This window comes from Aethalodelphis obliquidens, unplaced genomic scaffold (assembly GCF_003676395.1).
Source record: "Aethalodelphis obliquidens isolate GAN/ISIS:26980383/991018 unplaced genomic scaffold, ASM367639v1 scaffold5, whole genome shotgun sequence".
In the NCBI taxonomy this organism is placed as follows: domain Eukaryota; kingdom Metazoa; phylum Chordata; class Mammalia; order Artiodactyla; family Delphinidae; genus Aethalodelphis; species Aethalodelphis obliquidens.
Window position 1 is genome coordinate 21,682,273 of NW_020837949.1, and position 25,091 is coordinate 21,707,363.

Below are 25,091 nucleotides of genomic sequence, written 5' to 3' on the forward strand. Positions count from 1 at the left end.
GGTCCCGCCGCCCCCGCGGGCTCCGGTGCGTCAGGGGCGCGTCAGGCGGGGCGGGCGCCGCGCGGGCGGCGGCGGCGGCGGCGGCTGCGGCGGCGGCGGGTGGCGGGCGGCGCGCACCGGGCCTCCTGCTTCTCGCTCCGAGGCTGCGGGACGGACGCTCCCGAGAACTCTCTCGCCCGCGGCCGGCCGCGCTCGGACGGCGCGCGCCGGCGGCCCGGCGGTGTCAGCATGTCGGCTGCCGTGGCGTGCCTGGACTACTTCGCCGCCGAGTGCTTGGTGTCCATGTCCGCGGGTGCCGTGGTTCACCGCCGCCTGCCGGACCCCGAGGGCGCGGGCGGAGCGGCAAGCTCGGAGGTGGGTGCGGCGCCGCCGGAGTCCGCTCTGCCGGGTCCGGGGCCACCGGGGCCCGTGTCGGTCCCCCCGTTCCCCCAGGTCCCCGCCCCCAGCCCCGGCGCGGGCGGCGCCGCGCCCCACCTGCTGGCTGCAAGCGTCTTGGCTGACTTGCGCGGCGGCTCTGGGGGGTGCTTTGGAGAGTACTCGGGGGAAGCTCTGCGCGCCTCGTCCGGTTCCTCCGACCCGACCCCGTGCTCCGGCCCGACCCTGTGCTCCAAGCTGATCCCGGCCACCAGCGCGGCCGAGGTCTCCGGACCCGAGCACTCCTCCCGCGCGCTCGCGGTCCCTGGCGCGCCAGCCATCCCGGGAGTGCCTGCCCACCCTGGCGCGGTCTCCGACGTGGCCCCTGGGGCGGGCCCGGCCCCCGCCACGGGTCCAGGCCCCCGTCGGAGGCCAGTCACACCTGCTGCCAAGCGCCACCGCTGCCCCTTCCCGGGCTGCAACAAAGCTTATTACAAGTCATCGCATCTGAAGTCCCACCAGCGCACCCACACGGGTGAGCGCCCTTTCTCCTGCGACTGGCTCGACTGCGACAAGAAGTTCACGCGCTCCGACGAGCTGGCCCGCCACTACAGGACGCACACGGGCGAGAAGCGCTTCTCCTGCCCCCTCTGCCCCAAGCAGTTCTCCCGGAGCGACCACCTGACCAAGCACGCCCGCCGCCACCCAGCCTATCATCCCGACATGATCGAGTACCGGGGGCGCCGTCGCACTCCCCGCGTCGACTCGCAACCCGCCAACCTGGTGGACAGCTCCGGCTCCGTCCCCGGGCAGGTGCTCAGCTTTACCACCTGCTTGTCTGACAGTCATTGCTGTTAGTTGTCCCCTCAAGGACGATCCCCCAGACCATTGTCCTTGCTTTCTTTCTGCCCATCCCTCTTTCCCAGAGTGATTAGACCAAGGCACAGACTGGCTTCTCCGCTCTGAGAGTGGGTCCAGGCAGGCACGTTGGACTCTGGGGAGGGACTGTGGGCCCGAAAATAGCAGGAATGCTTACAACACGTATATCATCCAAAAAAGGGGCGTTTGCCTCAAGACAGCCCCCAGGAACTGATAAGAAGGGATGAACCCCGGTACTCTCCAGAGTCCTGAAGAGTCTCCCTTCCATGGGAACCAGAGATGTGAAACTGGAATTCTCAGGTGCCTGAGGAGCTCTCAGTCTCAAAGGACTCTAGTGTCTTACCCACCCACCAGGGCGGACCTTGGAGAGGGTGTCAGGGGTGGCAGTCTTGGAAATGTCCAAGACTGGGATGGTGAGAGGCCTTTGGAAACAGAAATGATTTCTATTTCTGTAAACAGCAATGTTTACTAATGTATTTTTAGTGTATTTTAAACAGGGATCACAGGTTGATAGGAGATTGATATCCCCCACTCCCCAACTGCCCCAGCTACCTCTGCTAGGAGAGGCCATGTAAGAGTCCATGTGGATGTATGGCTGGGAGATGCTTCTTGTTGTCTGGGGGGTGGTGCGAGCCTGTTTGCAGGTCCTGTTGCAAGGGTTGGAACCCTGCACTTGTGTCGTAGCTTTTCTTCTAATTTGAAGTGCTACTTGGGGAAGTAACTTCCTGGCTCACTCGCAATGATATTGGTTTAAAAATTTGGAAACAATCATAAATGCACCAGAAATAAAAGGGTGATTCAGGCTAGTTCCCACTTCACCAAGAGGGCAAACCCAAGTGACGGTGGTTGAGATAGGTCCAAACCAAGACCTTTCAGAACCATTGTTAACGTTCAGGGAAATAGGGGTTTTGGGTCCCAGCTGGCCACACTCCCAAGTAACCTCAGGTGTGGTAGATTCTGTTCATTTCTTAGTGGCTAGCTAGGGGGTTATTTCCCTTGGGGTCTGTGCATTTTTGTTTCTGCAACAGGTGAGTTGGTGGTTTGGGGAGGGGAAGGTGGGAGCGGCTTCTTTCAAACAGCTAGCTGCTCTGGATTTGGGGAAGGGACAGCAAGGTGAAAGTTACTGTCAAATAGGAGGACCCTTCTCCCCTGACCTTGGAGCCCCTCCAAGTTACATCCTCAGGACCCCTCTCCCCCAGTGCAGGAACTGAGCATCACCAGTATTTATTTTTCTCTGTAAGTGTTTCTGCTGCTATGGATGAAATTGTTGGCCACTCTGCTTATGTATGTGTGAATGTGTATACATGTGACCCTTTCATTAGAGATGGGGCTGAAAGGCATTTCCTGCTCTGGTAAAGTCCTCTTTAGTCCCCTCCTGAATATCTTTTTATAGTCCACCAATCACGTTTGTGGAGGATGCCAGACTCTCAAAGGACCATAATAGGCATCTAGTTAAACAAACCTCTTTCCCCTGTTTTGCAGATGAAGGTACTGAAGGCTAGGTAAGCTCGAAGTCACATGCTGAGTTGCTGGCAAAAGCCATGACTAGAAATTAGTTATCTGGCCTTCTGAGTGACTCTTTCCCTCATGCTTAGTTACCCCATCTGGGCCCTTAGTCAAAGGGCACCACTCTCCTTTACTACCACCAGGATCCCCTCCTTCCCTATTCCCTATCATTTCTACGTTCCTTCATCTGTCCAGTCCCCGCTGAACCCTTTGCCTGTTGTGTTTAACCCCAAAGCCCTTTTCTTAGCAGGTTGGGTCCATTCCCTCCTTCCACACCATGTGGACTTAAAGTGGGAATGCCTCTTTAGCATCTTGGGAGAGACTTTACCTTTTGATCTGGTAGATAAATTTTCAATGCCAGTTTCTAGTCCTGGGCACTCTATCTTCCTTGAGAGAGTAAGTGATGTGAACACTGGGACTCTAATAAGTGCCCCTACACTAAGTGAAGGAAGGGTATTTAGGAAGGACTCAAAGGGTATGAAGAGGTTCAGTGTTTCCTGATGAGGACTAAGCAGGGTAGGTGGAGCTTTCCTTGAGTTACTTGTGGGAATAGGAGGCCCACAATTGTGAAGGTGGGTTTTGGTGGTGGAAAGAGTCCTCCCTTTGTTCGGTTTGTCTCCTCAGCTGGGACTTGATAGGAAGGGAACTCTGGGGCCCCCTTGAGGACTGTGATTTCCCTTTTGTCCCCTTCAGTAGAAGATCTACCATTGGGTAGGTGGACCGATGAAGCTAACAGGAGAGAGACTCCCACTGACCATTCTGGAATTGGGCTCGAGAAAGCGTGACTTTTCCAATCACCCTCTGATAAATAACTTTTGATTTTCAATCTCCCAAGTAGTGTCCTTATTTGAGTTCTTGTACCTTGGGGACTTTTGTCTGGGAAAGGCCTCTGACAAGCTAAATGTAGCATGTCTTTCAGTGACTTCTCCAAGGACTTGGGGTGATGGGAAGGGAGACAGACAATGGTAATATTAGTAGGCTGATCTTTCTTAGCTTTGGTTATTGTTGTTACCCTTTTCACTCCAGTGGCCAGACAGCTCTTGAGGACCTGTTATTAGTGAAATACCTTGAAAGGGTCTTCCTAGTTTTATTAGTGTTTCTTTTGCTTCTTTTTGTTCATCAGATGGAGCTCAGCAAGTGAGTATGTCTGGGGTTTGGTTGTGGTCAATCTGAACCTCTGGGCTCTTGCCCGACTCCCACCATCCTGAGTTCTGATGTAGGAATGACCTAGTAACAGAATCTTTTAATAGAAGTCTTCCCGAAATCTGGGTTGGGAGCTGGGATTGAATTCCAGGTCAGACCTTGGGCATGAGAGAATTGGATCCCCTGCCCCTGCTGGGAGGGGATGAAGAGTACAGGCCTTGCCCCACCCACAGGGACAAGAATCTGTCATTTGTCCCTATTTCCCTATTCTCCTCCAAGTAGGAAACTGTATTGGAATATCACTCTTGGCCTCTGTCTCTACCTCTTACTTAATCTCCAAAGGAAGATTGTGTTCTCTGATGGAGACATACAGAAGAGGGTCATCATGTACAGCCACACACACGCACACACACTCTCTCTCTCTCTCTCTCTCTCTCTCTCTCTCTCTTTCTTTCTAAGCTCTCTTCTCTCTTTTGTACCTCTGCCTGCAATATGTACCCACTCCACTCGGATCCAGCTTTCATATGGTAAGCACACCTCCTGAGGCCCAGGCCTGCTTTCCAGAGGCAGGTCTGAAGAGCACTTCTCTGTGTCTCCACTTTTGGAACAGCCATTCCCCCTTGCAGCTCCCCAGGTAAGTGTTTTCTTTCTATATTCTTTGGGTGAGTAATGCCAATAGGAGGAATTGGGAAGGGTGGGAAAGGCAGTGGAGGGTTGGTATTAGAAAGCCCAATTTTGGCTATAGGTACAGCCTCATCAACAAAATACTGATATTTTGATCCTCATTGGTCTGATTCTTGTATCTGTTACCTAGTTGATTGAGAACTTAGAAAGGAAATGGATATGATTAATTTTCCCCCTTAAGCCCCAACACATGCAAATATGCATTGGCTATTAAGTCTTGAGAAGTAGGCACTCTGGCTGGAATTAGGGGACCAAAATAAGATGTGTAGAGATGGAACATCTGGTTTGCAAGGGCACAGGTTTAGTGCTGTAGTGATCTTGGGCCTTTTAGTTCTTTGGCCTTTTCAAGTTCTAGCAGCTTATGGTAGCTAACGTCCATAGGCAAGTCATTATTTTTTTAGAGGTACTGGACATAGAGCTTTGCAAAAGTACAGGTCACTGTGGCTGATCTTGATTCACATAGATATAGTTGAGACAGGCTTGCTGCAGAAGGGAAAGGCACTATTGAATGGAAAAATTTGTGCTGCCATTTATTCTCAGCCAGAATTGCAGATGAGGACTTTAAGGAACTTAATGGCATAAGTTCCATGTGTACTTACAGCAAACTTGGGAGAGTCTAGCCCTTAAATTGTGCTGGAGATTAGCAGGTGGCATTAGGTTAGTTTCACCCAATTTGGGCTAATCTTGATGGAAGGGGCCAACTTCTTTAATTCACATGGGTATTCAGAGTCACCATGCATTTATGTCCCAAGTGCCTGATGTGTTGACTATATGAGCCCTGACGGGAATTTCAAGAACTCAAGTTGTGTGTTCAATCACAGAGGAATGGTGGATTTTAATCATAAACGTAAAAAGAGAAATGCAAATATTTGTTATATGGGGGTTTGGGGTAGAGAGAAGCAATGCTATTGTAATTCCAAAGGCTAGGAAGAGTATTAAAAAGTGTTGTGCCTGGATTCTTCTCTTCCTAGGAAGTAGGTCTCTTCAGGAAATCAAGTAAGAATTGTATTTGTTTCAAATATATGTTCAGGCCTTGAAGTCAAAATAGAAGCAGTGGGAGGGTGAAAATTGAAGGAAGACAGGCCAGTTGATCTGGAGGAAGAAAAGGATTTCTTTAGAAGAAAGGTTGTGTTCTTAAAGGGCACAAAAAGTTGACAATACAAATGGGAAAATGAAAATGACGCAGAGCCAAATGATCTTACGATGGGACTAAAGAAGAGGGTGGTAATTTAGTCATTCCTTAATTAGAGGAGGTAATTAGAGCCCAAAGAGATATAACAGAAGAATGGAAGCAAGCTCTCAGAGAGAAAACAGAAATGCCCACTTCCACCAGGGATCTCAGATCCAGGGAAATATTGAGAGGTACCTACCTGAATCTGTAGAGAAAGCAATGGGAAATCATCCCATCAACCCTAAGATGGGTATATTAGAAGGTTAAAGAAAATATAGATGTATTACTTCTAACATTTTTAGCTTAGTCTCAGTGATATTATCATTGTAAATGGGAACACAAATATGCCTTGGAGAATGTACAGAGTTAGGCCTCTAAGGGAAAGCATAGGGTAGATGAGACACATGAAATATATTAAAGTAATTAATCAAATTAATAGAAATTAGGAAGAAAAAAGCATGATCATCTCAATTGGTCCCAAAACAAGTATTTGTTAAAACTCAACACCAATTTGTGATTTAATTTAAAAACACCTTAGCATGCTGTACAGCAGTAATTAACACACCATTGTAAATCAACTATACTTCAATAAAAGAATAATTAAAAATAAATAAAAAGTAAAAACACCTTAGCAAACTGGTAACAAAAATAATTCTTAAATTGATTAAAAAGTGTCTACCAAAAGCCTACAGAAAACATCAAACTTTGAAAGATTGCAGGAATTTCAGTTGGCCATGTGGTAAGATAGAAAGTTTCAACAAATTCCAGGTAGGCAGTCACATAAAAATACAATAAAAATCTTACCCAAAAATCCATGTATGGGGAAATATAAAAGCAAGCCCCTACATAACTCAGATAAAAGCGGCCATTACAAAAATTCAGAACTGAATGAAAACCAAAAGTACAAAACAGCAGAACTTCTGTGATGCAAGCAAACAGCACTGGGGGAGAAAGTACAGTTTATAGCCTTCAATTTTTTACTTAAAAAAAATTGGAAGTGAAGGAACAAGCTTTCGACTCAGAAGAAAAGGAAAATAAATAACCCCAAAGAAAGTAGAAACAGATACTACCATGGGCAATGCATTCTCAGTAGAAAAGATATTGCCCCCAAGGGAGCGAAAATCGGTTCTTGAGGGCTGAAAAAAATGTTAGCTATTACAATGGTTGTGGCTCTTCAAAAGACCATACTACATAAACAGATACGTACTATATGTGTGGTTTAAGGTTGCGGGTTGCAGGGGGAAGAAAGTAGTGATTAAGGGAAAAGAGGTCTAAAAAGTTTCCTAGAGGGGTAATAATGAAAAAAGTTTGAAAAAACACTGCCATGGATAAAGGCAGAAGTTAGTGAAACAGAAAAAGAAAGTGAGTAGAGTGGTCTGAAACACTTTTTAAGAGCCTACTAAAAATAGATTTCTTTGGCAAATATTAAGAAAAAGAGAAGGCACAAAAATTTATCAGGTATAAAAAAGGACATAAAATCATAATGCATGAGCAGATTTCCCTAATTATAAGAGAATAATACAAACAACTTTATATCAATAGAGGTGAAAAATATATGGCTAATTTTACAGGAAAATATAAAATTTCAAAATAGTCTAAGAAGATATAGAAAAACTGAAACTGAAACAGTAGTAAAAGATCTATCCCCCAAAAGGGCACTAGGTCTAGGTGGTTATATAGGCAAGTTCTCTAAACCTTCAAGAAACAGGTAACTTCCATATTTTATAAATTGCTTTAAATCATGGAAAGAGAAAGTTATCCAATTTACTTCATGTTATATAGTTAAGCTAACCTTAATACCAAAACAAGATATATAAAAGATAAGAAAATAATACACCACTTTTTATTTATAAAGATGGATGCAAAAATCCCAAGTACAATAAAATACTAGAAATTGTATTTCAGCAGCAAATGAAAATAATAATGCAACATGATAATATTAAATTTATCTCAGAAATGCAAGATTAATTCAATAATGGAGCTCTGTTGATATAATTCACTACATTAATTGAAGAAAGGAGAAAATCAATGACTTTCCTATATGCCAGCAATCATCAATCAGAAAATGTAATAGACTAAGTGATTCCATTCATATACAGTAGCAATGAATAACATAAAGAACCTTTATAGACAAGACTATAGAATTTTGCTGAATGATGTAAAAGAAAATATGACTAAATGGGGATAAATAATGTTCCTGTAGATGGTAAAACTCAATACTATAAAGATGTCCATCCTTGGGACTTCCCTGGTGGTGCAGTGGTTAAGAATCCGCCTGCCGATGCAGGAGACATGGGTTTGATCCCTGGTCCAGGAAGATGCCACATGCCATGGAGCAACTAAGCCCGTGTGCCACAACTACTGAGCCTGCGCTCTAGAGCCTGCAAGCCACAGCTACTGAGCCCACGTGCCACAATTACTGAAGCCTGTGCTCTGCAGCAAGAAAAGCCACTGCAATGAGAAGCCCGCACACCGCAACGTAGAGTAGCCCCCACTCACTGCAACTAGAGAAAGCCCACATGCAGCAATGAAGACCCAACACAGCCCCCCCCCACAAAATTAATGAATTAATTAATTTTTAAAAAGATGTCCATCCTTTTATCAAATTTATGTATTTAATGAAATTCCAATCAAAACAGCAAAAAGACTTTTCATGAAACTTTTTCAAGGAAATATTACAGAAGATCATGGGAGGTGGGGGGGGAGAGGGAGGGAGGGAGAGTTGATCTGCCAGATATCAAAATACTACAAAGCTATGGTCATTAAAACAGTGTGGTAATGTGCAGGAATAGACAAATAAGTGGATTGAATAAAGAACCCAGAAATAGACTTGTGACTATAGAAGCTGACATATAAGCAAGCGATAAGGCACTTCACATCAGTGTGGAAAAGATAAACTAGTCAGTAAATTTTATTGAGACAATTGGCTCTTCAGTTAAATAAATCAACAAAATAAAACACAGGATTACATTCTATCCCAAATCTTTCAGAAAAATAAATCCCAGATGGTAAAGACCTAAACATTTTTAAGCTATAAAAGCTTATAAAAAAGCTGGAAGCTGTAATCATTGGATAAAGACCTTCTTGTTTAGGACATAACAATTTTAAAAACAAAAATTTAGAGAAGGAAAAGACAGATTTGACTGCATCCAAATTCTAAAATGTTTTACATCTGAAAACCTAATCAAAGTTAAATATCAAGCTACACTCTAACAGGCACAGGATTAATATCCAGAATATATAAAGAATCAACAATTTAAGATATAAGGACAAATAAAAACGTGGTCAAAGGATAGTAACAGGCAGCTTAAGGAAAGAACCAGGGTTGCGAAACAGTCAGCGGATCTTTAGCCTTGTATATATAATGCTTTTTCTCTTTTAAAGTGAGCATATCTCCGTGTATTGCTTGCCTACATTTAAAAAATTGAAAGATATTTTAAAGGAGGGGGAAAATACTATTGATTAAAAAACAAAAGCAGATGGTAGGGCAGGAAAGGATATACCAAGCAAATGTTAATTAAAGCAAGCAGGTATGACAAGATTAATATCAGAGTCAAAATAAAATTCAAAGTATAATACATTAGTGGGACAAATATAGATTATTTTATATTGAGAAAAGGTATAGTACCCTAAGAATCTAAAGTAATTAAAACCCTTTTTGCCCATATATTAGAGATGTCAGCTCAGGAGCTCTAATGCCTATTCCAGGATTTGGACAGGGGTTTCTTCTCCTATCCCTCTCTAGAAATTCAGAGACCCGTCCCCATTTTCTAAGCTCATTGCAGGGGTGGGAGGGTGGGGGTGTGGTGCCAACAAAGGTTAAATCACATAGGAACTGAGCCCAATCTAAATTCCCTCAGGAAGGTCTCTCCACCTCCCCAGGTCTTCCTTCCTTTCTCCTCTTGCAGAATACTCTTTGTTCCTCTCATTTTTTTTTTTACAAAAAGCTCTTGATGATTCAGAGCTTGACCCAGAATGCTAGTTCCCCTTTCAAAATATTTAGTAAAGGGGAAGAAAAGAAAACCAGTCAAAAACGTGCAAACATTTACAGAATGGTAGCATCCTGTATTATCTATAGCTAATTGTATCTTACTAGCAAGCTCCCACTCCTGTTAATGACAGAGGAGAAATTTTAGTTTGTCAAATTCTCTCTCAGGGCTGCCTCCTTCCAAGGGTCTCTCCGATCCTTCCCACCATGGTTTCTGAATGCCAGGAACCCATGGCAGAAGGGAAAACAGTCTCAGTGCTGTGTGCAGTGCTGTTCTCTGGGTCCTCACTCATTTTCCATGCTGTGCAGCTATTCTAGGGATCTCTGGGCATATAGTGCTTATGCCCAATGAGTTAACAACAGGTCCTGTCTGGTTCTTTGGCTGCCTTTCTCATTTCCCTGCTGGAGCCAATGGTCCTGCTATAACCTCTAGTTCTGAGGTCTCTGTTGAATGCAACTTTCTCATCCCAAATGCAGACTTCTTCTGGACCTTGGGTTCTCTCAGCGTTTTGGCACCCTCTTGCCAAGACATAAAATATATTCTGGTCCCTTTCCATATCTCACCAAGGCCATAAGACACTGGGTTACACACACAGGTCCATCTGCCTAGATATCTCTCAGCCATTTCAGAATTACTTCTTGATGGTACCATGTTGCCCTAGCACTACGCTGAGCTTGCAGTGGAAGTGGAGGGTGAGCCCAGAAGTTCCAAATTCTACTTCAACTTATTTGGGTTCCTGATGTCATGTCCATCTTCCCCTTTCTGGGCCAAGACCCAAGGAATGAGGGGACTGATGGGTTCCTTCTCAGGGATAAAAGCACCAGCAAGTCTTGTCTCAACCCCACTGACCTTCCCCTTATCCTAGGCTCTTCCAGCTGGAAGAACACTTCACTTCCTCTCTCAGTAGGTGACAACTTCCCACTGTCGTACTCTAAGTTTGCTTCGCCTATGATTATAGTGAAACTTTTTGTCCAGGCTTCATGCTTTGCTCTTAGTATTTAAGAGTATTTGAAATTTGGAGCTTCTTTTACTTTCCCAACAAAGCTTTCAAGATTACTATTTAGTTATAGGCTTCAAAAGCTGAAATAGAGTCATTGTTTACCTTTGCATTCCTGCTATAACTATCATGATGTTTTTTGAGGCAAATGGATGCCTTTGGTTAAAAAGGTAATGGTCGCATGGAAGAAAATAAGAAAAAAAATCACATTAATATTTTTCAAAGCATATCTCCCTCTCACCAATTTTTAGTCTGGTTAAAGATTAAGTTATTAGTTCTTGGAAATTCCCTGGCAGTCCAGTGGTTAGGACTCTGTGCTTTCACTTCTGAGGGTCTGGGTTCAATCCCTGGTTGGGGAACTAAGATCCCAGAAGCTATGTGATACAGCCAAAAAAAGAAAAAACAAAAAGATTAAGTTATTAGTTCTGAAGGTGTAACTAAGAGCAACCACTCCCATCCCCGACTAATGGGGTCCTTACAAAAGAACAAACTTATTAAATATAAGTAAAACAAAAGGAAGCTAAAGTCTTATCTTCTGCAGACCCCTGGAATCAGGAAAAGTCCAAGGAAAAGGAAGGATTATAGTTATTACTGCTCCAAGCAGGATGTGTTTATGGCACAAATAGATGGCAGAGAGGGTATCAGCAGCATCCTGTTACCCAAAGAGTTTTGAGTACACTTGTGCAGTCAAGGGTGGGACAGCAACTTGGTCAGTGGGTTCCAGCAGGGGTCAGCAATGGATTGGACTGGAATGCATCTAGCAGCCCCAGAGGCAGTGCTAGAGGCTTTCCTTCTGGGGCTGTGTGTATTCATGGCTTTTACCTAAAAGAACGAGGCTTTCATGGACCAGGACATACATTTCAACAAATATTTATTGAGCACTTAGAATGTGTCAGGCACTGTTATAGGCACTTAGGATACAAAGTGAATAAAACAAAGATCCCTGCCCTTATGATCTCATATTTTAGCAGGGATATAGAAAATAAACAATAAGTGTATAGTATGTTAAGTAATAAAAGATATGGCGTTAACAAAAAGTAGAGCAGGCTAGGTAGGATCAGGAGTGCTGGGTGGGAGTAGGGGTTAGACTGAGGTAATAAACAGGGTGATCTGGATAGGCTTCATTGTACAAATAGGATATGAACAAAGACTTGAAGGAGGTGAGAAAGTTAGTCGGGAGCTATCTGAGGGGAAATTGTCCAGACAGAGGGAACAGCTAAAGAAACAACCCTAGAGGATGAGATCAAGAAACAGAAAGGAGAACAGGATGGCTGGAGCAGAATTATGATCAGAAGGAAGAGGGGATGCCAGATCATGTGGGTATTATAGCCTACAACTTTGGCTTTTTCTCTGGGTAAAATGGAGAGTCATTGAGGACTTTGAGCAGAAGCATGATATGATCTGCCTTATGCTTAAAAGGATCATTCTGACTGTTATGTTAAAGGGGCTCAAACAAGGTGATATGTTAGGAAGCAGTTTCGTTAATCTAGATGATGGTGGCTTGGACCAGAGTGATGGTAGAGGAGGTGGTGAGAAGTGGTCAGATTCTAATACATTTTACAGGAAAAGCCAATAGACTTTCCTAAAAGGTTGGCTACAGGGAGTGAGAATATGAGAAGAGTCAGAGTGATTCAAATTGCTTTGGCCTGAGCAGCTAGGAGAACGGAGTTACCATAAACTGAGTTGAGGAAGTCTAGATATGTGGACAGGTTTGTAGGGGAAGAACAAGTGTTTCATTTTGGACATGTTGAGTTTGAGATGTATGTTAGACAACCCAGTGGAAATTTTGAAATAAGTCTGGAGTTTGGGAGAAAGGTCTTGGACTAGAGATTAAAAAGATGGGGGTTAACTGCATATTTAAAGCTCATAGTCTGAATCAGATCAACAAGATCAACAAGAGAATGAGCGTAGAGGGAGAAGAGAAGAAAGGCTAAGGCTGATCCCCGGGACAGTCTTAAAGTGAAGAACTGAGGGAGTTGAGGAGGAACCAGAAAAGGAGCTGAGAAGGCGTGACCAGTGAGGTAGGAAGAAAGCCAACAGCGTGATGCCTAATAAAGAACGTATCCAAAAAGGGAGTGGTCCACTTTGTCAGACGATCATGCTAAGTCAAGTAGCATGAAGGCTGGGAAGCTGGCCATTGGCTCCTGCTACTTGGCGGTCATTGGTGACCTTGATAAGAGCAGTCGTGGTAGAGTGGTAGGGGTCAATGCCAGATTGCAGTGGATTTAGGAAAGAACAGGAGGAAAGAACCTGGAGACCATGAGTACAGGGAACTATTTGAGACATTTTTCTGTAAATGGGAGCAAAGAAGTGGAGTGGAAACTGGTAGGGGAAAATGGGGTCAAGAGAACTGATTGCTTTTTTTTTAGATGGAAAAACAAACAACCAACCCAGCCTGTTTATATGCTAATGAAAATGTTCCAAGAGGGAGTAAAAAGTTGCTAATGCAAGACAGAGATGAGGGAGAACTTCAGGAGTGATATCCTTGAGGAGGCGAAGGCAATGGGATCTAGTGCACAAACGGAGGGATTGATTTTAGCTAGGAACATGAATATGTAATCTGTGAAGCAGTTGGATATTCAGATCTCTTCCCTAGTAAGGCCTGCTCCACATTGTAGTGACCGTTTAATTACTTAATTACCAGCACAAAATCTATGATGGGACATTTGCTTCCCCGATGAATTTTCAGGTTGGACAGTAAAAAGGAAAGTGTCCACCTAGAGTTTTGAGGTGTTAAATTCTTAGTTTCAAATCATACGTACCTTTTTCCTTAGATTGCTAATATCACATAATTTCTCATCTCAGAAAACAGTTTTTAAGGCTGAGTGGGACATTTTGATCTCCTTTATAACTGGAATGACTGAGACAGATGGGGTCTTCTAGTCCTTTTTGGTGACATGTGGGCCATTAGCTATATTAACATCTTTGCAACAGGCAATCTTGCCTTACTACCCTGAACACGTATTCCGTCGTACTCAGAGGACGACTATGATTGTGCTCAGAGTCTGGACTATCCTGATGTAGTTCGTAGGAACTATGGTATAGAGGTTGTTCTTGTACAATATGTACATCCAGAGGTTCAGAGACTGTTGTTTTTTTTTTAAAAGACTCCACATTCTGCTAGAGTTCTTGGAGGCCCATCATCTAACAAGGAAGCCTCAAGGGCAAGTAACAGAGTCACTCCAGTCAGAGTAATGGAAACCTCAAGGCCAGAATGACAGTCCTCTCCTGTGTACTGACTTAGGTCCCTCCTGCTTCTTTGGCTTCCCACTCAAGGGAGCTCCGAGGTAGAAGACTGATGGGTGACTGACTGTGTATATAAACTGGAATAAGATGCAGGTCACTAGACAAGTTGACAAGGCACTGAATCTCCTTCTTGGAAAAAGACACCTTCAGGGGAAAATCTATTTGACAACAGACATTTGTTTTGTTTTGTTTTGTTTTTGCCGTACGCGGGCCTCTCACTGTTGTGGCCTCTCCCGTTGTGGAGCACAGGCTCCAGACGCTCAGGCTCAGCGGCCATGGCTCACGAGCCTAGCTGCTCCACGGCATGTGGGATCTTCCCGGACTGGGGCACGAACCCGTGTCCCCTGCATCGGCAGGCGGACTCTCAACCACTGCACCACCAGGGAAACCTGACAACAGACATTTAATGCTCAGAAGTCAGGTACTGACATTCTGGAGCTTGAATATGTACAAATACCTCTGAATGGGCTCTAGATAAGGACATCATTGATACAGTCCTGCAAGAAAATTCTTCGGGAGACGGGAACACCAAGGAAAAGGTCTTGCCACACCACAGAGTAGTACAAGTCAGGAGAATTAATGCAACCATAGTTAAGTATGCTGAGAGTGTGTCACTGAGCATCACAAGTGAAAGGAGGGCTGCTGGTTGGAGTGGACAGAGATCTAGAGGAAAGCATGGGCCATATCAATGGCAGCAAACAATTGTGGTAGATGTTATATCTGAGCCAAGCTAAAGACCCACACAACAATCTCTATGAGTCATCTGTAGCCAATCTTTTAAAGAGGCCATATGAGAGAATCAGAGAGATGTGTGGTAGGAAAATAACCTCTACTGAAGGCTATCAGGCACAGTTGATGAATTTTCCTTTAAAGCCACAAGGCACCAGATATTGCCATGTCATTTGGGGTCCCAGCAACAAACATCTGGCACATTCAGTTGGGTCAATAGAGGGAAGTTTAATAAAGGCACTGTCTTCAAAGGTGTGAGTAGAAGTGAAGCAAGTATCCTGCAACTAGTAACTTGAGGTACGACTCCTCGACTTGAAGGAGCAAGGGCAGGGGCTTAGCAGCAGGTTACCACACCTGAAGAAAGAGAAAGAGAGAGCTGTGTAGAGAGGGTTACCTGGCAGGTGCAATGTTCTTCAGTTAAGGGGTGAAGCCAGCTTGTACAAGCCTGCCAGGAGGGAACCAAGAAAAAATTACCCAGCTCTCACTCTTCTCCTTCCCATGGATCTGTTCTTACTTGCTCACCGTTGGCCAAACCCAGCTGGAAGCCAGACAACAAGACAGTATTTTGACTGGCTCAGATTTCTTCTGAGGATAAAGAAGAGCAGAGAGAGGTAGAGAGCGGATATGGAGGGATATCAAAAGATATTCAGCAAAATATCAATAACTTTAAAGGGCTAGAGGAATGCCAGTAGTCCTTTTTTCTTTTTAACTTGTTTAGATGACAGAACAAAATATCTATTCACTCAAAACAGGAGATCTAGACTACACATTATGGAACTCTATGTCTACGCTACATTCCTCAAGAAGAGCAGTAACTATCATGTGGTTAGCATAGCCAATAAGATCAACTTTGAAAAACATTACCTTTTACCAGTTTATGATTTTAATGCTCTTTTACCCTTATTACAGAGCAAGAGCAATACATTTCCATTGTAGAACATTTAGAAACACAGATAAACTGAAAAGAGAAAACAAAATTTACTGTAATCTCACATTTTAGCAGTACTAATATTATGGGATATGTTTCTTAAGTTTCTTAATCAGACCGTACATATGTATTTGTATACTTTTTAACTTTTTATTTTGACATAATTCTAGACAGAGAAGTTTTGTGTAGCAGTACGCAAAGTTGCCATATACCCTTCACAATGATCGTCCAAATGTTAACCTTTTACCACATTTGCTTTATTCATCTCTCTCTCTGTGTATGTGCACGTGTGCACATATATACATACACAACTATAATTTATACACACATAAACATATTTTTTTCTGAATCATTTGATAGTAATCAAATTTAAAATCTAACAGAAGCAAGTTATGCCAATAACCTCTAAACCATCAATATCCCCAAGTGTACTGGGAAATCCTCAAAATTAAGAGAACAATAATGATAACAGAATGCTTATCAAGGAATTGATCAGATCAGATCAGAACAGAGTTATCCAGTAATTGAACACCCTCAGACCTTTGTAAATACCCTGCCATCATATTGCAATCCTGAGACAGGCTGTGAAGGGTCCTGTGTGACAGTTGCCCAGCCATGTTCCTATTTATGGGGATGAGACTCTTTAAACCGTGTTAACCCAAGAGAAATATTAGAGGGCTCAGAGAGGGACCTCAGGAATTCACCTTTGAGCCAGATCATGGACAGCCAGGTAACTGATACTCCATTCCAAAGATTTTGTTGCTGGCATCCCATCTCATTTAGAGTGTATCATTGTGGAGAAGTCAGTTCCGGGTGTCCAACTGTAAATGCTTGCTATAGAAGATAGAGAAATTAGTCATTTCTGCCAGGACATAAGCTACTCCCCGACTGTGGAACCACTAGGGAAAGAAGAGGAATTACTTTCTGTTTCCTGTCAGGTCCTGATTTAAGGATAATATGTTGGGACTTTGTTAAATAATTTTTTTTCCAGCATAGCACATCACCTTGAGAATTGGCATAAAACAGAGCCAGATGCTAAAATGCCTTCCTGGATAGTTTTCTAGAGTTGGGCCTGTTCCCCTGAGGTGTACAGTTGAAGATATCAGATGGTCCAGCCTTCTAAAAGCCAAACAGCAAGAGGCTTAGCCACAGGGTTAAAGCACAGAACAGCAGAACAGCATTGAGTTGGATGTCAGTTGACAGGAGCCAAGAGAGTCCAACTCAGGCTTATCAAGGAGCAGCACTTGCCTATCTGATCCCAGACTTGGCCCTATTTTAGAAGAAAAATTGCATTATTTTCCTTATAAACTGACACAGGTTTCAGTTAATTTAGGAGACTGTCTCTTGACCAAAAAGAAAAAGACTATTTTAACATAATAATTCCTTGCGGAGTGATTTTCCTGAGGATGCCTACCAGTGTCCTATGAAGGAGGTTGGCAATTGGTAGTACAGGTGAATGTCTTCTTAGCCAAAGGACCGCCAAGGGACCTGCCCTGTTCTTTGAGATCAGGAGGGAAAAATGGAGGAAAGATGGTATAGGAGGGCTAACAAGGAAAAGAGAAATCCAGGGCCACTCCCTCACCAAGTTCTCAGTTCCTGGAAGGAACTGCACGTGAATCCTTCAAATGCCTGTGGGCCCAAGAGTTAGCTGCAGAGGGTGAATGAGATTGGGGGCTACAGTCTTCAGTGGGATTAAGATGCACACATATATAAAAAAAAATGCACACATATAAAAAGAATGTGATAGGAGGAGCCCAGTTGGAAGGTAGCCAAGGGGAGAGCTTGAGAACAAATCTTCTCTCAGTGGAGCCTGTTGAAACTACAACCTTGTCCACACTATGCCCATAGACAGTGAGCCAAAGAGAGACATAAACAATCTCTCTGTGGACAACCCAAAAGGTTCTACCCTTGCTATCCTTCCTCCCCACTCCATAGTCAGAGGGACATGCGCCAGGGAGAGAGGGATGAGAGCCAGACTGCTCTGAATAAGGGGTTTAGGGGAGACCTTAAAATCACATAGAAGATTTAAGTTGTGAAATGAAGAGCAAGGAGTCATAAGAACTGGAAATGACTGTTCTAATAGATGAATCGCCAGGAATTGATAGGAAAGGAAGTTTCAGAAGAGTAATTATGGCAGCCGCTAGGGGGAAAATTAATTTTATACCCAACAGTTGAGATTCTTCTCCACGACATTAAATTTAACATCCAGACACTTATACCCTCCCTCTCCTAAGACGCCTAGATTCCACCATACTCCTCCTCCATTTCTGCCCTCTTATTATAGCAGCAACATTATCAAGGATCAAATGTACACTAACCAACATCATAACCTCTCTTTTAATCTGTTTTCCCAGTGGCATAAGGAGCCCCAAATGGTCAAGAGGTAGCCTCAGCTTCTAATTCAATGGGACCATTGTGGGACTTTTAGTATTAGGAAATTTAAACAAGCGAAGCCCAAAGCAGTGGAGAAGGGAAATAAGAACTTTGTAAGTGATGTGAGAATCCCACTCCTCCAACATTTAGCCTGATCCATGTATTCTGGCTTTGGGAGAAACAGCCCCATATATAGTCCTGGTTCAGAACATATGCCCTGACAAGCATCCCTATCTCATAAGTGCTCTCAGTCATATAAGGTCTCCCTGCTGACACCGAAAATGAATCTTCAAAAACCTTTCTACCCAGTGACTTCTGATGATGGTAAAACCAGGAGATCCCATGGTCATAATCAACCTTTTGCTCTATTACTTTTATGAAGTGTGAATTTCTTGGTCCAAAATAAAATTATATGAAATATTGTGTTAGTGAATCAACGCTAAGTCCAAAAATGATGCTAATGGGAGAGAAAGGGCAGGCATGGAAAACAAATTCATATCCAGAATAAGTGTTTATTTCAGTATGGGGAAAGAGAAGTCCCTTCCATGACTGAAGAGATTCAGTGTAACTCATTTACCACCACTCACCTGAGTGTGAAGGTTCAGAGGTCATTACTGCTCACAGGTTGATAACCTGAAAAGAAAGAAAAAAATCATGTTATTGAGCCTATGTATAAACTTGAAATCTGCCACTATTTCACTTTGTTTATGAGCCCATTAAACAAGCTCTCAGTGCTGGGAAAGAAACCAACTGATATCTACAGGAGAGGTCATTTTATCTACCTGATAATTCAGCCATCTCAGCAGTAGGAGCATTTTGTTGAGCAGCCACAGGGGACATGGATATTCTTACACTCTGGGCTCATGCTGAGCTGTTCATTCATTCATTCTCTATCACTCAGGGTCCCAGCAGAAACAAATGGTACACGCAAATTAAGGTATTTCAAAGAGGTAACAAGGGTTATTTACAAAGGCATACGCAGCATGTAGCACAAAGGACAGTAGAGTACCCTAGCACTGTTTCCACACCTAGACCCAACAGCAGAGGGAAAAAAAAGACCCAGAAAGATAAAGTCATATAGAGAGGGCTACCTGGAGGAAAGCTGTGACATTCATTTGTGATAACCCAATGGGGAGAGAGTCAAGGGACTATATCATTTGACTTAAATGTCCTTCCTCCCTCACCGCTCTTCCTAGGATTCCTATTTACCAAACCCAACCAGCAGCCAGAGGACAAAGGATGCAGACCAAACAGGTCAGCCTCCCAGGGCAGAGAATAAGAAATGGGCAGAGAGGTGGAAAAGAGTAAAGAGTGGATCTAGAAAGTCACACAGGAGATATCCAGCACACATTAATTCAAAAATTATTATGTGCCAAACACTACTCCAGATGTTGGGAACAGAACAGCCAAAAAACAGACAAAAACTCTTAACCTCATGGAGCTCATAAAATATATAGTATATAAAATACGCACAAGTATCAATAATAATGAGAAAATAAAGCAGGAATGGGATATAGGAAATATTGGCTGGGGAGGATTATCACAATCTTAAATAAGATGACAGATAGGGTTTCAGTTGAAACCTGAAGGAGGTCAGGAATTCATATCTGTAGATATCTTGAAAAGCAGACTATACATAGGGAATAGCAAGTGGAAAGGCTCTTGTGAGTACACGTGGCATATCTCAGAAACAAAGAGAAGGCTAGTAGGTGAGTTGGATTGAGCAAGAGGGATATAGTATTAAGAGATAATAGCAGAGAGGTGAAGGAGTAGTGGAGGCAGGGTGGAGACCATACCATGTATGTAAGGCTTTGTAGGACATTGACAGAATCTTGGCTTTACTCTGAGTGAGATGGGAAACCATTGGAGGATTTTAAACAGAGGAGCAGCATGGTCTGACATGTGCTTACATCATTATTCTGGCTGCTATGTTGAGCTAGACTGATGTGGAGAGGGGGATGCAGGTTAAACAAAGGAGGCCAGTTAGGATAGGAGGATATTACAACAATTCAGTCACGGGACAATGATGGTTTAGGCCATGATGGTAGCAGGGACAGTGGATGGTAAAGGTGGCAGGATTTGCTGAAGTACTGGATATGGATGTGAGAGAGAGCGAGGAAGTTGACTCCAAGGTTTTTTGGTTACTGGAAAAAAAGTAATTGCTATTTACTGAGATAGAGATTGCAAGAAGTTTGAGTTTGGTGTATTTTTCCCTGGGTGGATTTTAGGAGCTCAGTTTTGGACGTGTTGTTTGACATCCCAGTGGAAATGTGAAGATGGGTATATAAGTATGGATTTTAGGAGAGAAGGGGAGATTTAAACATGCATGGGTATTTGTGTGCCGTGTGTGTGGTGCCCTGGAAACCAAGGAGAGGTAATCAGCTATGACAAATGCTACTGATAGTTTAAATAAGACTTGAACCTAAAATTACCATTGGAAGAAGCAATGCAGGTGACATTCATAAGAGCAGTTTTAGTAAAGTATGGGAATGTAAGGTGGTTTGAAGTGGGATCAAGAAAAATGGGAAGGCAGGGAGCTATACTCAATATCCTATGATAGGACTTCCCTGGTGGCACAGTGGTTAAGAATCCGCTTGCCAATGCAGAGGACATGGGTTCGAGCCCTGGTCTGGGAAGATCCCACATGCTGCGGAGCAACTAAACCCGTGCACCACAACTACTGAGCCTGTGCTCTAGAGCCCACGTGCCACAACTACTGAAGCCTGCATGCCTAGAGCCCTTGCTCCACAGCAAGAGAAGCCACCTCAATGAGAAGCCCATGTACCACAATGAAGAGTAGCCCCCGCTCACCGCAACTAGAGAAAGCCCGCACACAGCAACGAAGACCCAACACAGCCAAAAATGAAAATAAAATAAATTTATATTTTAAAAATCCTGTGATAAACCATAATGGAAAAGAATATAAAAATAGAATGTCTGCATGTGTATAACAGTCACTTTGCTGTACAGCAGAGATTGGCACAGCATTGTAAATCAACTATACTTCAACAAAATAAGTAAAAAAAAAAAAAAAAAAGAAAAATGGGAGGAGAAATATTGGAGATAGTAAATATAGACAAACCTTTCAAGGAATTTTGCTGAAAGGGAAGGAGAGGAAAGTGGGGTCAATATAAAGTCTTCTGTCTCAGTAAAGACAGAAGAAATTAAAAGTCTCTTTTTAAACCTCATTGTCACCAATTCTCCAATCTTGGTCAATTAAAATTTGTCTCAGGGACTTCCCTGGTGGTCCAGTGGTTAAGACTCCACACTCCCAGTGCAGGGGCATGAGTTTGATCCCTTATCAGGGAACTAAGATCCCGCATGCTGCACGGTGCGGCCAAAAAAAAAAAAAAAACTCTCAGAAATTAAGGTATGAGTCTATATAAGAAAAGCTACCAACAAAATTTACAACATCAACCTTATACCACTAGTCACCAAAAACATTTGATTTTTGATAAACACCTATTTATGATGAAAAAACCCTTAAGAAAACTAGGAATAGAAATAGAAGGAAATACTTCACCTTGATAAAGTTTATACGTCAAAAACCAACAGCAAACATAATTAATGGAGAAACTTTAGACCCGGAGCAAGATTAAGATGCCCCCATCTCTGCTATTATTTATACTCAAGGTCCTGGCCAACTTTATAAGGAAAGAAAAGATGTAAGTAGCTGAAAAACTGTCATTATCTGCAGATGATAGAATCATTGATCTAGAAGAACCAACAGAATCAACAAACTGTTAGAACTAATTTCTCTAAATCAATAATAACCAACTAGAAAATGTAATAAAAATAAAACACTATTCACAGTAGCAACAAAAACTGTGAAGTAACTAGGACTAAATTTAATCCAGTATGCTTAAGACTTCTATGAAGTAAACTTTAAAACTCTAGTAAAGGATATAAAGAAAATCTAAGTAAACAGTTTTATCTTCTTAAATGGTACAACTCCATAGAATAATAACTTATTTTGGAAAAAACTAATAGACAATATAAAGAAGATCTAAATAGATAAAATGTCATGCTTTTGGATGGTACAACTTTATATTATAACAATGTTTCTCTATATTCATCTATAATTTTAAGTAATCCAACTCAAAATTCCAGTTGGACATTCTGAAGAAGATGATAAGTTGACTCTTAAATATGAATAAAAATCAACTTAAAAAATATGAGTATTGGGAATTCCCTGGTGGTCCAGTGGCTAGGACTCTGTGCTTCCACTGCAGGGGGCAAGGGTTAGATCCCTGGTTGGGGAAGTAAGATCCTGCATGCTGTGAGGTGCTGCCAGAACAAAAAAAACAAACAAGCAAAAAATATGAGTATAGAGGTAGAATTTTCCATACCTGATATTAACAGAATTTTGGCGCTTAATACCTGATGAATAAATTTTTGGCTCAAGAACAAAGAGACCAGTGGAATAGAATAAAGAATTTAGAAACAAAAATTTATCAGAATCAAATGTATACTAAAGAAGGCTCCAAAAATTCATTGAGAAATGAAGATTGCTTTCTTGCTTGATTGATCAATTGATTTGTAGATGATGTTGAGGAAACTGGCTCACTCTGTGGAGCAATATAAACTGAATTATTACCTAACATCATCACTATATTGAGAAATACAAACTGGATCCTTACCTAACATCAAATACAAAGGGGTATTCTAGATGGGTTAAAGACTTAAAGGTAGGGGTAGGGGGAAAGTCACAGAAGAAAAATTCAGAGAATATATTTATGTCCTAGGAGCAGGGACAGACTTTTTTTTTTTTTTTTTTTTTTTGCGGTACGCAGGCCTCTCACTGTTGTGGCCTCTCCTGTTGCAGAGCACAGGCTCTGGATGCGCAGGCTCAGCGGCCATGGCTCACGGGCCCAGCCGCTCTGCGGCATGTGGGATCTTCCCGGACAGGGACACGAACCCGTGTCCTCTGCATCGGCAGGTGGACTCTCAACCACTGCACCACCAGGGAAGCCCTGGGACAGACTTTTAAACAAAATTTAGAAAGCACAAACCATGAGGCAAAATGTTGATGAATTTGATTACATCAAAATTAAAGCTTTCCAAAACTCCAATGAGGTACCACTTCACACTCACTAGAATGGCTACAATGTAAAAAAAAAGTGGAAAATAATGAGCAAAGAGGTGGAGAAATTGAAACCATTGTACATTGCTAGTGGGAATGTAAAATGGTTCAGCAATTGTGGAAAATAGTTTAGCGGTTCTTCAAAAAGTTAAACATAGAATTACCATATGACCCTACAATTTCACTCTTAGCTATATATTCCAAAGAATTAAAAACAAGTGCTCAAACAAGTACATTGACATGCATATTCATAGCAGCCCTCTTCATAATAACCAAAAGGTGGAAATAGCACTAATGTCCATCAATGGTAGAATGAATAAACAAAGTGTGGTCTACCCATAAAATGGAGTATTACTCAGCCGTTAAAAAAATGAAGTAGTAATATATGCTATAACATGGATGAACCTCCAAAACATACTAAACGAAAGAAGTCAGACACAAAACCACGTATTGCATTATATGACCTATCCAGAATAGAAACATTCATAGAGGTCAAACAGATTGGTGGTTGCCAGGGCTGTAGGGGAGGCAGCATGGGGAGAAACTGCTTAATGCAGAAGGGTTTTACTTTGGGCTGATGTTTGGAACTAAATAGAAGTAGTAGTTGCATGACATTGTGAATGAACATGTCAGTGAATCGCTCACTTTAAAATGGTTAATAGGGACTTCCCTGTTGGTCCGGTGCGTAAGACTGCGTGCTCTCAATGCAGGGGATCTGGGTTTGATCCCTGGTCGGGGAACTAGATCCCGCGTGCATGCCACAACTGAGTCCACATGCCACAACTAAAAGAGAAAAGATCCCACATGCCGCAACGAAGACCCCACATAGCCAAAATAAATAAATAAATATTTTTTAAAGATAATTTAAAAACCAAAATGGTTAATAAAAGTCTTGGTGGAAGTATTAAAAAAAAAAGCTTTCTATCCAGAGAAAAAATTAATAGACAAATAATAGAATTAAAGAAGATTACTTGTACTCATAAAAACTGACAATGGATTGATATCTAGAATATACCAAAAAATTTTGCAAATGAACAAGAAAAAGAGCAATCGCAATAAAACAATGGGCAGAAGAAACCAAAAGTTGATTAAGATATGAAGAAATGTTAACACTCATTAATAATCAGCGAAATGCAAATTGAAACAGCAATGAGATATTAATTTACACCTACTAGATAGGAAGAAAATTAGCAAGTTGAATGTGTACTAAGTATGTGTATAGGGGGATACATCTTAGATCATGTTCCACAGAAGCAGACGTTGAGATATGGACTTATTTACCAGTGATGTAAACACTAAGGAAGTCTTCCCAGGATGAACTGGTAAGGGAGTGGGGAATACAGGACAGAAAAAAGAAACCGATGCAGCCAAAAATGAATAAATAAATAAATATTTTAAAAAAGAAAGAAAGAAATGGGACCTAATTAAAAGCTTTTGCACAGCAAAGGAAACCACCAACAAAATGAAGAGACAACTTATTAAATGGGAGAAAATATTTTAAAATGATATGACCACTAAGGAGTTAATATCCAAAATATATAAATAGTTCATATAATTCAATATCAACAAACAAATATCCCAATCAAAAAATGGGCAGAAGATCTGAATAGACATTTTTCCAAAGAAGACATACAGATGGCTAACAGGCACAAGAAAAGATACTCAAAATCTTTAGGTTGTTTCCATGTCCTGGCTATTGTAAATAGTGCTGCAATGAACATTGGGGTACATGTGTTCTTTTGAATTGTGGTTTTCTCAGGGTATATGCCCAGTAGTGGGATTGCTGGGTCATATGGTAGTTCTATTTTCAGTTTTTTAAGGAACCTCCATACTGTTCACTCCACAATTGATATTGGCTGTATCAGTTTACATTCCCACCAACAGCACAAGAGGGTTCCCTTTTCTCCACACCCTCTCCAGCATTTAGGGTCTGTCATACAGAGTGAAGTAAGCCAGAAAGAGAGAAATATCATATATTAACGCATATATGTGGAATCTAGAAAAATGGT

General features: G+C 42.2%; 2 protein-coding genes across 2 annotated transcripts in view; both read left to right on the forward strand.

Moving 5' to 3' along the window:
• The first annotated feature begins 6 nt into the window (after nucleotides 1–6).
• On the forward strand, nucleotides 7–3,565 carry KLF14 (KLF transcription factor 14). Its single transcript, XM_027101909.1, has one exon. The coding sequence runs from the start codon at nucleotides 229–231 to the stop codon at nucleotides 1,210–1,212; it is 984 nt and encodes a 327-aa protein (XP_026957710.1). The 5' UTR covers nucleotides 7–228; the 3' UTR covers nucleotides 1,213–3,565.
• A 9,273-nt stretch (nucleotides 3,566–12,838) lies between these two features.
• The window catches only part of TSGA13 (testis specific 13), a 35,574-nt gene continuing 23,321 nt past the window's right edge, over nucleotides 12,839–25,091 (forward strand). The window contains 1 exon segment of the mRNA XM_027102766.1: nucleotides 12,839–12,919. Coding sequence (XP_026958567.1) covers nucleotides 12,839–12,919 — 81 coding nt within the window.